Source organism: Poecilia formosa, unplaced genomic scaffold, assembly GCF_000485575.1.
Source record: "Poecilia formosa unplaced genomic scaffold, Poecilia_formosa-5.1.2 Scaffold232, whole genome shotgun sequence".
Taxonomy (NCBI): Eukaryota; Metazoa; Chordata; class Actinopteri; order Cyprinodontiformes; family Poeciliidae; genus Poecilia; species Poecilia formosa.
Window position 1 is genome coordinate 190,058 of NW_006800171.1, and position 13,243 is coordinate 203,300.

At 41.3% G+C, this 13,243-nt stretch overlaps 1 protein-coding gene across 2 annotated transcripts; it reads right to left on the reverse strand.

Moving 5' to 3' along the window:
• Positions 1-2,280: 2,280 nt before the first annotated feature.
• mybpha (myosin binding protein Ha) lies at positions 2,281-13,232 on the reverse strand. Of its 2 annotated transcripts, XM_007568854.2 has the most exons (12): positions 13,005-13,232; positions 12,249-12,311; positions 11,991-12,056; positions 9,821-9,955; positions 9,235-9,402; positions 5,886-5,974; positions 5,581-5,776; positions 5,161-5,300; positions 4,874-5,033; positions 3,972-4,108; positions 2,452-2,638; positions 2,281-2,321 (listed from the first exon to the last, which is right to left on the reverse strand). In XM_007568854.2, the coding sequence occupies exons 1-12, from the start codon at positions 13,192-13,194 to the stop codon at positions 2,293-2,295; spliced, it is 1,560 nt and encodes a 519-aa protein (XP_007568916.1). In that variant the 5' UTR covers positions 13,195-13,232; the 3' UTR covers positions 2,281-2,292. The 2 variants fall into 2 exon arrangements, with proteins under 2 accessions (XP_007568916.1, XP_007568917.1); XM_007568855.2 differs by lacking the exon at positions 12,249-12,311.
• Between the last annotated feature and the right edge of the window lie 11 nt (positions 13,233-13,243).

Genomic DNA, 13,243 nt, shown 5'->3' on the forward strand with positions numbered 1-13,243 from the left:
AAAAAAAAAGCTTTACATTCAGTTTTGCATACATCTTTGTCAAAAACAGGTTCGTCCAAATGAGATGGAAAGAGTTGGTGTAATGTATGTTTGTCTTGCACTTTATAAGCAGAGGGACAGTCCGGATGTTTAGTGTTCAAATAAATATACGGATGTTGGCATGTCGTTCTGTCTCCGTCTTCGTCGTCTACATGCTTCTGCACAGCCATCTGCAGTATCTTCATTCACTTACACTCTGGAAGAAATGTTAGATAAGACATAGTGAGGAAGTAGTAAAATGATTCAAAGTTCTCAAGCTCTGTGATTTTGGACGATTCAACATTAAACCATTCATTGGCTTTCTTTCTCCATCAGGAGAGAGAGATGGTCCATGATGTGATTGTTAACGTACAAAATAGATGCATGCCGCGAACTCACCTTAAGACCCAGGCATCTGCTGCTCATTTAAATTACTGATGGAAAAGACAATAAAGACATGAGTTAAACGGGTTCACGAGGTGTTAAGAATCACTTCAGCTGAGAATGCTCTGCTAAACATGAAAGTGGATTTCTAAAGGCCAGGTCCAGCGTGCGCTTTCCACCAAGGATTATCTGGTTCTGTTTCTGCCCTCTTAGCCTCTTCCCTCTTCTCGCTTGCGCTCCACTCAGCCTGTCAACTCATGGTAATGTGATGAGTTGGGCTGTGTGCCAGATCATCTGGAGTCATTTTTAGAAGCCGCGGATCGCTGTTCTGACATCACTGATGCCTTCCCACTCGAAGGCGCTCCCCGTCTAACCCTTTGTCCCTCTAAGGCTGCCTGCCATGTACGGCTACTCTGAATGGACACACATCCTGGTGACACTTTCTAACGTGGCTGCAGTATTTCGGGGACAGATTACGTTTTGGAGTCACGTTTTCACAAGAAGAAAGCCGTGAACTTCTAGACTCAACCTAATATGCGGTGTGGTGTGAACACTCCCAGCCTCATTCAGTCGGCCCCCTTTTGTTGTTCTCCAGTCATGGCGTATCGCTCTTACGAACATGAGTTTCTAGTTTAAAGGTTATTTTTATTCCAACTTGATTTTTTTGCTTTTGAATTTGCAGCATGTTAAAAGTAGAGTGCGTTATAAAAATTATCACTGGTTTGGATTCATTAGAAATTTACTGAGTTTCATAAATAAAAATAGGAAGTGGACCATAATGAAGCTGACATTTCATCATGCCTTTTATGTGTTCAATACATTTAGCTGCAAATCTGTTTTGAACTGATTTAGCTCTTATTAAAAACATTGCAGTTTTTTTTTTCTTTAAATGTTAGTGACAGCCACTCTGTAATTTTGTAGGTTATCATCCTATATCCTTAGGTTTGTATTTAAGTTCACAAAAAACACATGATATGTGTTTTTTTGTTGTTGTTGTTGTTTTTTTTCACTTTTGGTTACCCTTTGCTTTCGTAAGACAGAACATTGCACAGTCACTGCATGTTGCAACATGCGCTGATCTTTGTGAAGACAAAACAAGGATTTGACAAGTAAATTCCCATCAACTAAGATCAACATCACTCAATGAAAAGAGAAGATGCATGTAGATCATAAAGTTTACCTCGATTTTTAGATTTAAAGACTTAAAGCTGCAAGTTCGTTCAGGTTTATGCATCTTATCAGCAGCGCACCAGAGCATAGTTATGTCATTATCTGGTAGTTCATTGTAATTGGTTGTTTTTTAGCAGCCTGGAACTAAAATTTGTTCAAGTTGCATTCTGTTAGTGGGAAAATGTGTGCAGATAAGCCTTTCAGAAGTGAATTTAAATATACTTGCATTGCACCGACTGAAAGGCAAGAGGTTTATTTTCCAAGTATTATAAGGTGAAAAGCTGAAAAATATCCAATTTGGTATTTCATTTGACTTTGATTAATCTGTGCCACATTACCACGTCTAGAAGTAGGACCAAACGTGGAAAGCATTTACAGAGAAGAAAGGTTTAAAGGAGAGATGAGAAGAGAAGCAGGCAAACCTGGTGATGCTGGGAAATATACATTTATGAGTTTGAATTTGTAATCTGACCTGTAGAACAGATTCTTAAAGACATTTTTAAACGTGTAGATGTGATGTTATGTAAATTATTCTATTATTTTCAAACATTAAACAATAATGGCCTCTGAAACACAAAAGAGAGTTTTGCTCGAATGACTCTGGTCGAATGAGTTCATTTAGTTTCATTTGTTTCTCTGTTCTGCTTTTATCATTTGTATGTGCTTATTTTCATTTTCTTCTTTATTGTAATCCTTACCTTTTTTTTCTTATCTCCCTTTTCATTTTTGAATCTCCGAAAGAAGAACCTCTGTTTGGAGAGAGAGGAAATTTTAGTCTGTTATTTGATATGAATGAGTTTACATTTAGAGTTTTTTTTTTTTTTTTTTTCAACAATGCAAGTCTGGAAAATCTTGAATGTATTTTTTGGTAACACATACGTTTGACCTCCAGCTTGCAGGAGACCATGGCTTCTCCCTGGGCGTTCTTGGCTCTGCAAGTGTACACGCCGCCATCGAAGCTGCAGGGCTTGCGGATCTCCAGGGAGCAGATGCCCTGGTTGGAAATCTGACGAAACTTGGGGTCGTTTCCAATGATCATTTGGTTTTTCATCCACTCGATCTTGGGCTTCAAAACAAATGGAAGACAATTAAGATTGTCGTTCATTTCTCTGTCACTGCATTCGGACCGGTTATCTTTAAGTTAACCAGTCGGAGGCCGATGAGCTGCATCTCTTTTTCGTTATTTGAGGTTCTGTGCTTTTTCGGCAAAACATCTCCACTAATTCTTCTTCAATGTCCAAATTGCTTTATTATTATTATTATAATGTTGGGAACCTGCAATGATGCTATGATGAAAAATCTGCCTGACATCTCACCGTAAAACACTTGTACAGACTATTTCTACCAATGTGAGGTAGGGGGTTAAATTTTACATTAAGCTGTAGAAGTTCATTCTTTTCATCTGGAAGAGTGCGACCTTATAGTGAACTTCCTAATCTTTTGTGCATCTATTGTTTGTGCCTGTCTCTTTTACATACCAAGTATTATTCCACAACTTCTGCAAAACAAGGAGTAGAGAGCTTTCCAAATGCATCTGTCAGTCTATCACATAAAATCCTAGTAAAATACAATGAAGTTTGTGGTTGGAAAGTGAAGAAATACTTATGAAAAAATCTTAAAGAGCATGAATATTTCTGCAACACGCAAACAGTGCATGTTTTATTTTGTTTTTCGCTAATAAACTGCTTGGATATCAGTTCAAGCGGACCAAATGTACAACTGCTACTCTCATTGTAATTCTAAATTTGTTGCTATGTGGATACAATAGAAAGATGGATCAAAGTGCTATTTGTGCCTAAGTACAACCTCAAACAACTCCAAGCATGTATGTCGACTTAATCTCATTTAAATGGCAGAGATAACTGGTTACCCAAAGACACCTGTCTCTCCCACCTCCGTGAGAGCAGATGCACAGTGACTGTCATTGACACTGATAAGGGAAGTACGCTGCAGTCTGAACGGGAGGTAAAAATAGGACCTCCAGGGAAAAAGCAGAACATCTATGTAGACATAGCGTCTTATCACCGTCTTCTCTTTGTGTTCCTCTTAGGGCCACTAATGTAACCCCTTCCTCCATACATGAAAACTCTATCAGAGACAGCAGAACATCTTATCGGTCTACTGGAGATACCTCTCTGCTGTACCTTCTCAAGCGGCGCTCAACAGGCTGCAGGATCCACGGCAGAAAATAAAAGTAGTCCCACGAAGCAAAGGTTATTGCAAAAAGCAAAAAATAAACACCTTACAGGAGTGTATTATAACACATGTTGATGCAATTGCTTTTGCACAACAATGCTTAAATGAAACGTTGCAGTCCCTTTCCATGTGGAGTATTGTTTGATTGATCGTTCTTTGAAGAAGGAGCAAACATTTAGCCAGGATTTTACTAGATCTCTGACCTTGGGGCATCCTCGAACAGAACACAGCAGCTTGGTCGTGTATCCCACAGTGGCTGCACGGTCGATGAGGGGCGTGGTAAACTTTGGTGCCTCGCTGAAGTCGTGTTCCTGGTACTCGGGAGGTTTGTAGACAATACCTATGTTACACACACAGCCATCATTGCATCTGTGTATAGGATAGGCAAAGGACACTTTAATGCACTGCATAAAATTTGTGCGTTAAATATCAATTTCAAGCCACAATACATAAGAAACAGACCACTAATTTATATGCAAAACAACTTTATGGATTCTGGCTAGTATTAAGTCTTATTAGAGCATATACTGTGAGATTATTTTACTAACAAAAACCTCAAACAGGGAAACAAAATCCTAGACTGAGAGATCGATTTGACAAATAAGAGGCTCAGCCATTCATTTCTTTCTCTTTAAGCACAACATAAGTTACAAAACAAAGCAGTGACTGTATTAAACCAAATGGTGCAGTGCAATAAGTTGATATGCTGTATGCTTTCCCACAACAGAGAAGAGCATCAACGAACACTGCCTACATCCATCATACAGCCTGGTGTTGAGAATCTAATAAAGTTTTTTGACAGGATTAGGTGTAAAACACATCCCTGCACATGCACTCACAGCTCTGTCAGAGGCCTTTATGGTTTTTCGGGCTCTAAAAATTAATCTCAGTTTTATTTGAACGCCATCCAAGAGAAGCACCCGCTTAGATTTTAAAACAGTGCCAAGGTCATTTTCACTCCTCCAGCACTCACTTTAGACTCTGGGTGACTAACTGCTGTTCCTTAATAAAGCTGCAAGCGCTGCGTGCCTGTCTGTAAAGCTACACCCACGTAAAAACGCTTACGTAGAGTCATGATGGTACAACATGCGTCTACAAAAGTTACCTGTTTTCTGGATTGTTGCTGCAGTCTTGGTAACAGCACCGTTCTCACTCCTCCCCACTTGGTTCTCGGAAAACACCCTGAACAGGTATGAGTTACCCATGATGAGGTCTGAGACAGTGGCAGTTAATCTGTGGTAGTGCTCCAGTACCGTGAACCATTCCTGTCAGTGGACACATGGCGGGTTGTTTGCTTCAGAGTGGTGTGCATGTAAAATAAGACTCACCTTTGCTGTTTTTTTTTCTATTTGTTAATTTTTCTCTTTAAACGTGCCGCTGCTGGAGTCATACCCCGGTCTTCTTGTCGGCCTTTTGGACCGTGTATCCAGTGATAGCTGAGTTTCCGTTGTCCTTTGGAGGAGTCCATTCCAGGGCAGCATTGAAGCCCCACGCATCGACTAGCTTAACACTGGCAGGTGGACCGGGGAGGTCTGAGGACAGAAATGAGGGTCAGTAAAACGTTGACGGGGCAGACCGCAGCCAAGTAGTTTACAAGGCAGTTTAAAGTCAAAGGTCAAGTGTGTCTTTAACATGTGTTTTTTTTTTAATTATTTAACAGCAGCAGCCGGAAGCAGACTGCATGTGCAAGTCAATGAGGCAGATTAACGTGGTCGTCTACAGTTAGTCAGAAAATTGCATTGACGTATTTCCTGTCCTTACTGTGAATGGTCGGTGGGATTGTCAAAGCAAGACACGGAGCATAAGACTGACCTACAATCTGAAGGGTGATGGTTGTTTTGTCTTCAATGCTTTCCACTTTCAGCGTCATCTCGTAAACGCCAGAGTCCTCCCTCTGAGCACTGCGGATGAACAAGATGCTGTCCCTGTCGCTGTTCCTGATGTTGACCCTCTTGGTGTCCAAAGGCTGTCCATCCTTCAGCCATGACACTGCAGGTTTGGGCTTCCCCTCACGGATCGGAAAACGAAGGAGAAACACAAAATACAGCTTTAGTTTTTCCCTCTCTCTTTTATGCCCTAGTATGATCTGTTGGCTTTAGTATGAGTTGCTAGCTTACAACGAACGGGATGACCAGGTTGATCTGCTGTCCGACTTTCCCTACATAGCGGGACCTGAGCAAACGAGGCAAGCGGATCTTGGGTCTGTCTGAAAAATTGAGACAACTATGTTTTTTTTTTTTTTTCTGGTTATCCATTTACTTATTACTGCTACAAACTACTCAAATATTATTCTACTATTCTTTGTGACAGCTGGAATGTGTTTAGTGTTCCCTCTTCAGGTCTGCGGGGACCACGTCGCCTCAAAACGGCAAGTCAACGAGACATAAATAGACCAGACATAGTGAGGCAAAGCTCACACAGGAGAATGACTGAGTGTGCTGCTGTCAGGTTTTGATATGAAAATTAATATAAAATAAAAACAAAATACTTTCAAACATGAAAGTGAAAAAAACATAATATTGCTCAAGTTAAAAAAATTTTAACGTTTTGGGAGAGTCTATTGCTGTGAGAAATTTTCCCAGTTTTATTCGATATGTTGTGAAATATACAAATGCAAATAAAACACTTCATACAAACTCTGTCCCAATTTACCATATATCTATGGTAAATAGAAAAAAGGGTGAAATTGTACGCTTTTTTTCTGTGCTTTAGGAAAAAGAATTAAAATCCCACACTCATAATGAAGTTACAGTAACATTCCCGAGCGACACAGTTTCTGAATGGCTAATCAAAACGACTGTATCTGGGCAAGGAGATGCAAAAGAGGAAGACCTTTCATCCAGCAGAGCCCAAAATAGCTTTGGTGAGAAGAAAACCTTGGCTGAACCCTCACACACCTCACTCCTCTACACTATGTGCAAAGGCAAGAAGACGTCATAATGTATAACTCCTCAGCGAGGTCAAATGTCGCAGCTAAATAGAGGTAAAACATGCGCAGTTGCACTTTTATTTGGATACTGTGACAGGGGTGAAATGACATCATGGGTGGGAATTTGTGGAACACCTATGCAGCTCCCACGCTGGCTAATTTGTTCAGGTTGGGCGCCAAGGATCAGGAAGAGCATCCCTCCCGTGATTCTGCACAAGTAGCAGATACCTCAAAAGCCTGATGGGTTTAGATGACACATGAAACCCTGTGCCGTTTCTACAGATCAACTCAAAATGTCCTCTCTCACACCTCATCAGTCCTTCCTCGCGCTGCCCCATGTTCTCTGTCGGCGACCCCGCACGTCTCTTCACTCTTTATCCTTACATTTGTCACCATATCAAGCTGGGATTTGGCGACGGAAGCCATCATTTCTCAGGAAGCTCAGGTCTGCCCCCCCCAGATGCAGCTCGAACGCTGAGCCCCGCTAATTACCAAACCTGCCAGCAATGCCCAGAAGCGTTGCGAAGCATTGCAACATCTACCAGCCGCCGGGTTGGACTATAAACAATGTGTAATCTGTCTTTGTCTGGGGATAAAGTGTCTATGTTGGAGGAGGCTTTCTGCACATGTAGGACAGTCTGTTTTCATCGGCCTGTGCATGTCAATGCGTGTCTAACACAGAGCTGAAATTAACACTGACAAGCCACCCACAATCCATCAATTAGGCTCATGTTTCGCTTCCCTCCACTGGCCAACGCTTTTGTTTTGATGACCGTATGTGTCCCTCAGAGGTTTCTCCGGGTTCCCGGTGGGTTGAACCACAACCAGGAAATACGCCCGGGGACAGAAAGCTCCGTCTCTGAAAGTGGATAAGTTAGGCGGGTCAACACATTTTGACACCCTTTCAAAATGCCGCGGTGGAGTCTGCGGTCTCAAACGACACTTGTCAATCTTAACAATGACTTGTGCGCTTTCAAACACGACAGTGGAAAAATTTTTTAGATTCCTTAGGTTTTACATTCGTTGCATGTTTTGGGAGACTGTGAGTCTATTGCTGTGAGTCTAATTTTGAGCAATAGACTCACAATAGATATATCAATTGTTAGTCATATACATGTACAAAGGGAGAGAGGGAGAAAGAAAGACATTTTAACATTGTGTAAAAGTTAAAAAAAACTTTTCTAAAAGACTTTTTTTTTACCTACAGTGAGCAGCTTGGAGAGTTCTGAAATACATGAAATACAATATACGTCCTGATCCTTATCACCGTACCACACTGCGAAATGGAAAGACCTCAGGAAAGATTAGCACTTCTGCTGGTTCAGAGTCGCCTCTCTTACAAAGTAAGCACTTTTTAAAAATACACACGTTTCCTTTCAGTTCTGATGTAGATTTAAGGAAATGTTTGAAACGGCCTCACACACACACACAGGTTGATTAATCGGAGAATTTAGTTAGAGATTTAGTCAAATCCTATTTCAATAAAATGTTTCACTTGTGCAAAATATCACCTTCTCATTTTATCTTAACATCCTGGAAAAACAATACAGCTATTTTTGCAGATGACCACATGCTGCTAGAAAGACAAACCCCTCAACTGTTGCATAGGCTGAATCTATTTACTTTGCATGAATGATGTCATTAGGCCAAAGTGAGATATAAGGACAGCTAGAGCAGCAGTCCCATAAATAAATGGGCTGTGAATCTGCACTGACGAGGCCCTGTTGGTGAGTGGCACGGCAGCCAAAAGGCTCATTACCCAAATGTTTTCCTTTGCCTGACTGAGACTGACCATAAATCAACCCTTGAGACCGATAGTGCCAGCCATCATAAAGCTTCTCCCCCAGCGGCAGCCACCCAGCTCGGCAGATGGAGTTTTCACTTGTCACTTTCAGCAGGGATGATGTTTACATCCACATCCATTTGTGTTAATTTTGTATAAATCTGGATTTTGTTTTTTATTTATTTTCTTTTCACACATGAAGGCTTTTCTTTTTTTTCACCGTGTTCATTCTTTAGGATATGATGATCATAGTTTGCTGCTCCTGATTAAATTCATTTTAAAAAAGTGTCGTTATCAATAAAAAATGCAACTACTTTCGGGGACATTCAAGTGACAGTTTGATCTACAACCAGTGAAAGCTCTTGTCAGCACCCGTAGGATTTACGTCTTTACATCTGTGCAACCCATCAGACGCCGGCACTTCATACCGCCTCCGCCTCTCCGTTTGCAACACGAGTATTTTAAGGATAGGTCATATGTTACAACTATCAGAGGAAACTCAACAGATAAGTCATAAATGAGTTAAACACCAAGGAAATTCTTAAGAAAGTGGCTGTGTGCAAAAAATATTTTGTAATGACACAATTGTGTCCAGGGGAAAAAGAAAAGTTTAAAAGAAACAGCTAAATTTAGCTAGCGTTTCTTCTCTAATAGAATAAACTTATGTGAAGCTGCAAAGAGTCAAATGAAAAAAAAAAATGAAAAAAAAAGAAGTTCTTTCACCGTAAATTGTCTAAGCCTACCAGTAACTCACCGCCAATCTCCCGGATAGGCACCGGCTCTGGAAGCAGCCCAGGTTCACTGCGGCCACCTGGGTTTACAGCCACAACGCGGACATGAAGCAGGTCTCCGGCTGCCAGGTTTCTGATACAGCAGCGGTCAGCCACGGTCAACTCCGCATTAGCTACAATCCAGTCGGTTGCTGCGGAGGAACATATTCTGCGTCAGCATGGGTCGACTTTCACTTTTAGTTCTATGTGGTGATTGCACCAAAAATCACTTTGAAATATATCCACAAAAATCGGGTTCTCCTTCTGAACATTTATTGGACACTTTTATTAGTTTATCACCTGTTGACACAATTCTGCAAACAACCTGTCCAAGAGGAAGGTACAGTAAGAACCAACACGATGAAACCTTAGACGGCATGCTGTCATCTGAGCAAAGGAGCACTTCTAAAAGCAGTGTCAAAGGATACAACGACAGCCGGTCAACTTGTGTCGGCCGTATTCGGTCTGGGCCCGGCAACAAATCTTATCTGCCTCCTGACACTCTGGGGACAGGTGCAGCCTCACGCATAAACGCACACACACACAGACACACACTCTTTGTACACTTACTTCCATCCTTGCGGTACTCGACAGTGTATCCACTCAAGCCGGAGCTACCAACATTCTCCGGTGTTTTCCACTTGACGGTGAGGCTGGTGTCATTCACGTCATCTACAGCCACATCCAGAGGAGCGCTGCTGGGGACTGTGAGGCAAAAGTGGATTAGAAAGACAGAAAGACGAGCTGTAGGGAGCAATTTTCCAGTTTTCACAACATGCTTACATGGCCAGTATTACTTTTCTTACAGTGTGTCCTTTCAAATATCCAATTTGTTTGAAACCTTAGAGCTTAATCGCTAAAAAATTGTATTTAGTTACAAACAAACAGACAAATTGCAACTGGGAGACAAAGATGAAGCCATTGAGTGCAATAAATGTGTTGCTTAAAAGTAAGTTAAATGTGCATAAAAAGATGTCCACATTTTAACTAAAGCTAACTAGCTTTATTTGACAAAGCTAGTTAGCACTTGGCACAATGCTATATATCTCTGCATGGTGCCTGCATTGCATCTGGTGATGGAATGAATCGTGCTGCTGTCATGAAGTCTTGAGCTAAGAACATGGAGTTTGGATGTCTGCGGTAACATTGAATAAAGTTGGCAACCTTTGTGCATCATGGACCTGAGCATCTGGCTGGGTTGCTGTCATTCCCATTTGTTTCCACCTTGTTATAATGTCACAGTTGATGCTGGTGGGATATTTAATAGCCAAGAAATCAGACGACTGAACTTGTTGCCAGGAACCTACCACTGCAGTGGTATAGGTTCCACTTTTAATGAACCTACCAGGATCCACTTAATGACCCACATAATGACTGCGGTCACTCAGTGGTAGGTGTGAAGGGGTTTGTGAAAGATACAATTAGTCGGATTTATTATGTCGGTGCTACTCTGGATTTCAGTGAGCTCGCGAGAACAACCCTGTCTTTCACAAATGTTTACAAAAGTAAACTACTTGCCCTTGTATACCTATGATCACAGAAATGATTGACGCAGCTGAAATATATAGACATCAATCCTTTGAGTTTGTTTTTTGTTTTGCTTTGTTGTTGTTTTTTCCATACCTGACCATTTTTTAGTGCATCACTCCACTAAAACTGTTCAACTGCTGGACTAAAAGTGAGAAAGCAGCCAAAGTAGACACACGCACACACACCCTCTCCCTCTGGGGTGCAGGAAACAGGACAGTCCCTCTATTGTCGAGGAAACAAAGTAGGAAGAAAAAGTCCTGTTGTTTTATTCTGTTTTTCAAAAACGCAGTTGATTTAATTTAAAACATGGCACACAGTGGCTGTTATCGATGTAAGCCTGAAGACCAGACTAGCCTGCCGACGGACAAAAGTTCTGACGACACGACCCCTGACGAATTGGAGATAGAAAACAACGACCTTCGCCAGTTGGTGGAAGATCTCAGAAGAACCATCGAGTGCTCCAAACCTGGCAGGAGATCCAGGCAATCGGTTTTGAAAGCTAACTGTGACATGCTAGCAAGTGAGAACGATGCACTTCAAGCTCAAATCATGTCTCTTCGTGCAGAGCAAGAAAGCACACAGCTTAAACATGAGGACATGAGAGCTGAGGTGCATTGCCTGGAAGTAGCTCGACAGACACTGAAACAAAGACTTCTGAGGCTTCGGATGAACTTGAGAAGGGCACATCTGTGCATTGAAAAGCGATCCGAAGACCTGCAGAGTCTTTCAGAGGAGTTGGGTGCTCTCCTGAGCCAGTACGACAGGATACGGGACGCGATTTGTTCCGTATTCTATAAATGTGGATGTGTAATAATAAAGAAGTGGTCCCCGAGTACTTTATACATTTCTGATTTCCTGCTAATAAATATTAGATTTTTGCTTGGAATTTCAGAATCATGTTGTCAGTAGTACATAGAATCAAAGGACAATGTTCAATTTACTCAAACATATACAACTTTTCCAGAGTTGTATAGCGACAAAGTAGCTAAGTTGGCGACATTGGGGTGAATATTGTTGACCTTTGTAGATCTTTCTGGAGTCTCTAGTTACAAATATTTCAGCGTTTGTACCTTCAGACTACATAAGCAGCTTGGCCAGTAATGGGGGTTCCAGTACAAGAAGTCTAAACAAGAATAACACACACACGCGCACACACAAAAATAATAATAAAACTTGTTGCACAGCAAGTTGTCAGGTATTGTCAGGTTACCTGCAGGAGGAGGGGGTGTGGGGGCTTTAGTTGGTTCCTCAACTGCAGCAACTTCTGCTGGAGCAGCTGGAATTAAACAAGCCAAAGGTTTACCAACAACCTCTACTCCACATAGTGAGATCTTAGCCTGCTTTCTAAATCTTCTCCAGATGTCAAACTTGTACACTTAAATGCAGCACAAATCACATGACCATTTGCATCATTATTTCTTGCACAAAGCATATTTTGCGTATGAAGGTGATTATATTTTATGTTTACCAGCATCTATTGGAGCATCTGCAGCAGGAAGCACAGCACTGTCTTCAGCAATGGGAGCAGCAGCTAGCATTCAAATCCCATTCAAGAAAGTCAGTTAGTGACAATTATTCCATGTTTTAATTTAAAAAAAAATTTCTTGGTCATTTGTTCAAAACTGGAGCTATTGAAGCAAAGCAGCAGCAAGAGCATTAGAGAAATGTTTGAATCTATAAAAGCACAGTAAATTTCTAATAGAATAGACATTTGTTATTTTTTTGTTCTAAAAGATGAATAGTGGGCATTTTGGATATGTGTACAACAATGAAATGTGATACTATAAAATGTTACAAATATGACACACAGTGTCTTACTGTCCTTTTGGTAATCATTCATTCTGCATTACAGTTTATGTGGGAACATTTTGTTTCCCTGTCACTCTGATGCTTAATGAGATTAGCAACCAAATCCTGCATAAGCCACTCTATGAAGCCCACCAATGACAAGAATAACCGCTGAGGTTTGGTGATGAGAATTGACGCTGAACAAGAAAAAAATGAATATATTTTACTGTGTGAAACCCCCCCAAAAATGTTGACCGAAACCACTTGTACTTTGTGTTGCAATGTTCAGATGAATGTTCAGATCCTTTGACATCTTAAAAGCTGCACAATATAGTTGGAACAAAAATGCATTATTACTTTCATTGTTAAAAAAATACACAAATAAGGCTTTCCCTAACTTCTACTTGCAGGATTTTATTTTTTATTTTTGTTTTACCTGGAGCAGCTTCCTTAGTTGTAGGGCTGTCGTCGGTCGGGGCAGCGGGAGCCACTTCCCCCTCGGCTGGAGCCTCAGCAGGTGGAGCCTCAGCAGGTGGGGCGGGTTCAGGTTCCGGAGCAGGCTCAGGTGCTTTCTCTGCAGCCTTTTTGGCTGGAGGCTTTTTCATAGGTGCAGGTTTACTCGGCATTGCTGACACACTGATAGAGTCTGTATGAGGGTGGAACGGAGTCCCCAGT

What these genes read in the sequence shown, in the direction of transcription:
- mybpha (XM_007568854.2), bottom strand. Translation starts at nt 13,194, where the DNA reads ATGCCGAGTAAACCTGCACCTATGAAAAAGCCTCCAGCCAAAAAGGCT. An exon ending in AGATGCTCCAATAGATGCTG is followed by an intron (nt 12,057 to 12,248) that starts GTAAACATAAAA and finishes GTTTAATTCCAG; the next exon opens with CTGCTCCAGCAGAAGTTGCT. An exon ending in CATCACCCTTCAGATTGTAG is followed by an intron (nt 5,301 to 5,580) that starts GTCAGTCTTATG and finishes TTCTGTCCTCAG; the next exon opens with ACCTCCCCGGTCCACCTGCC.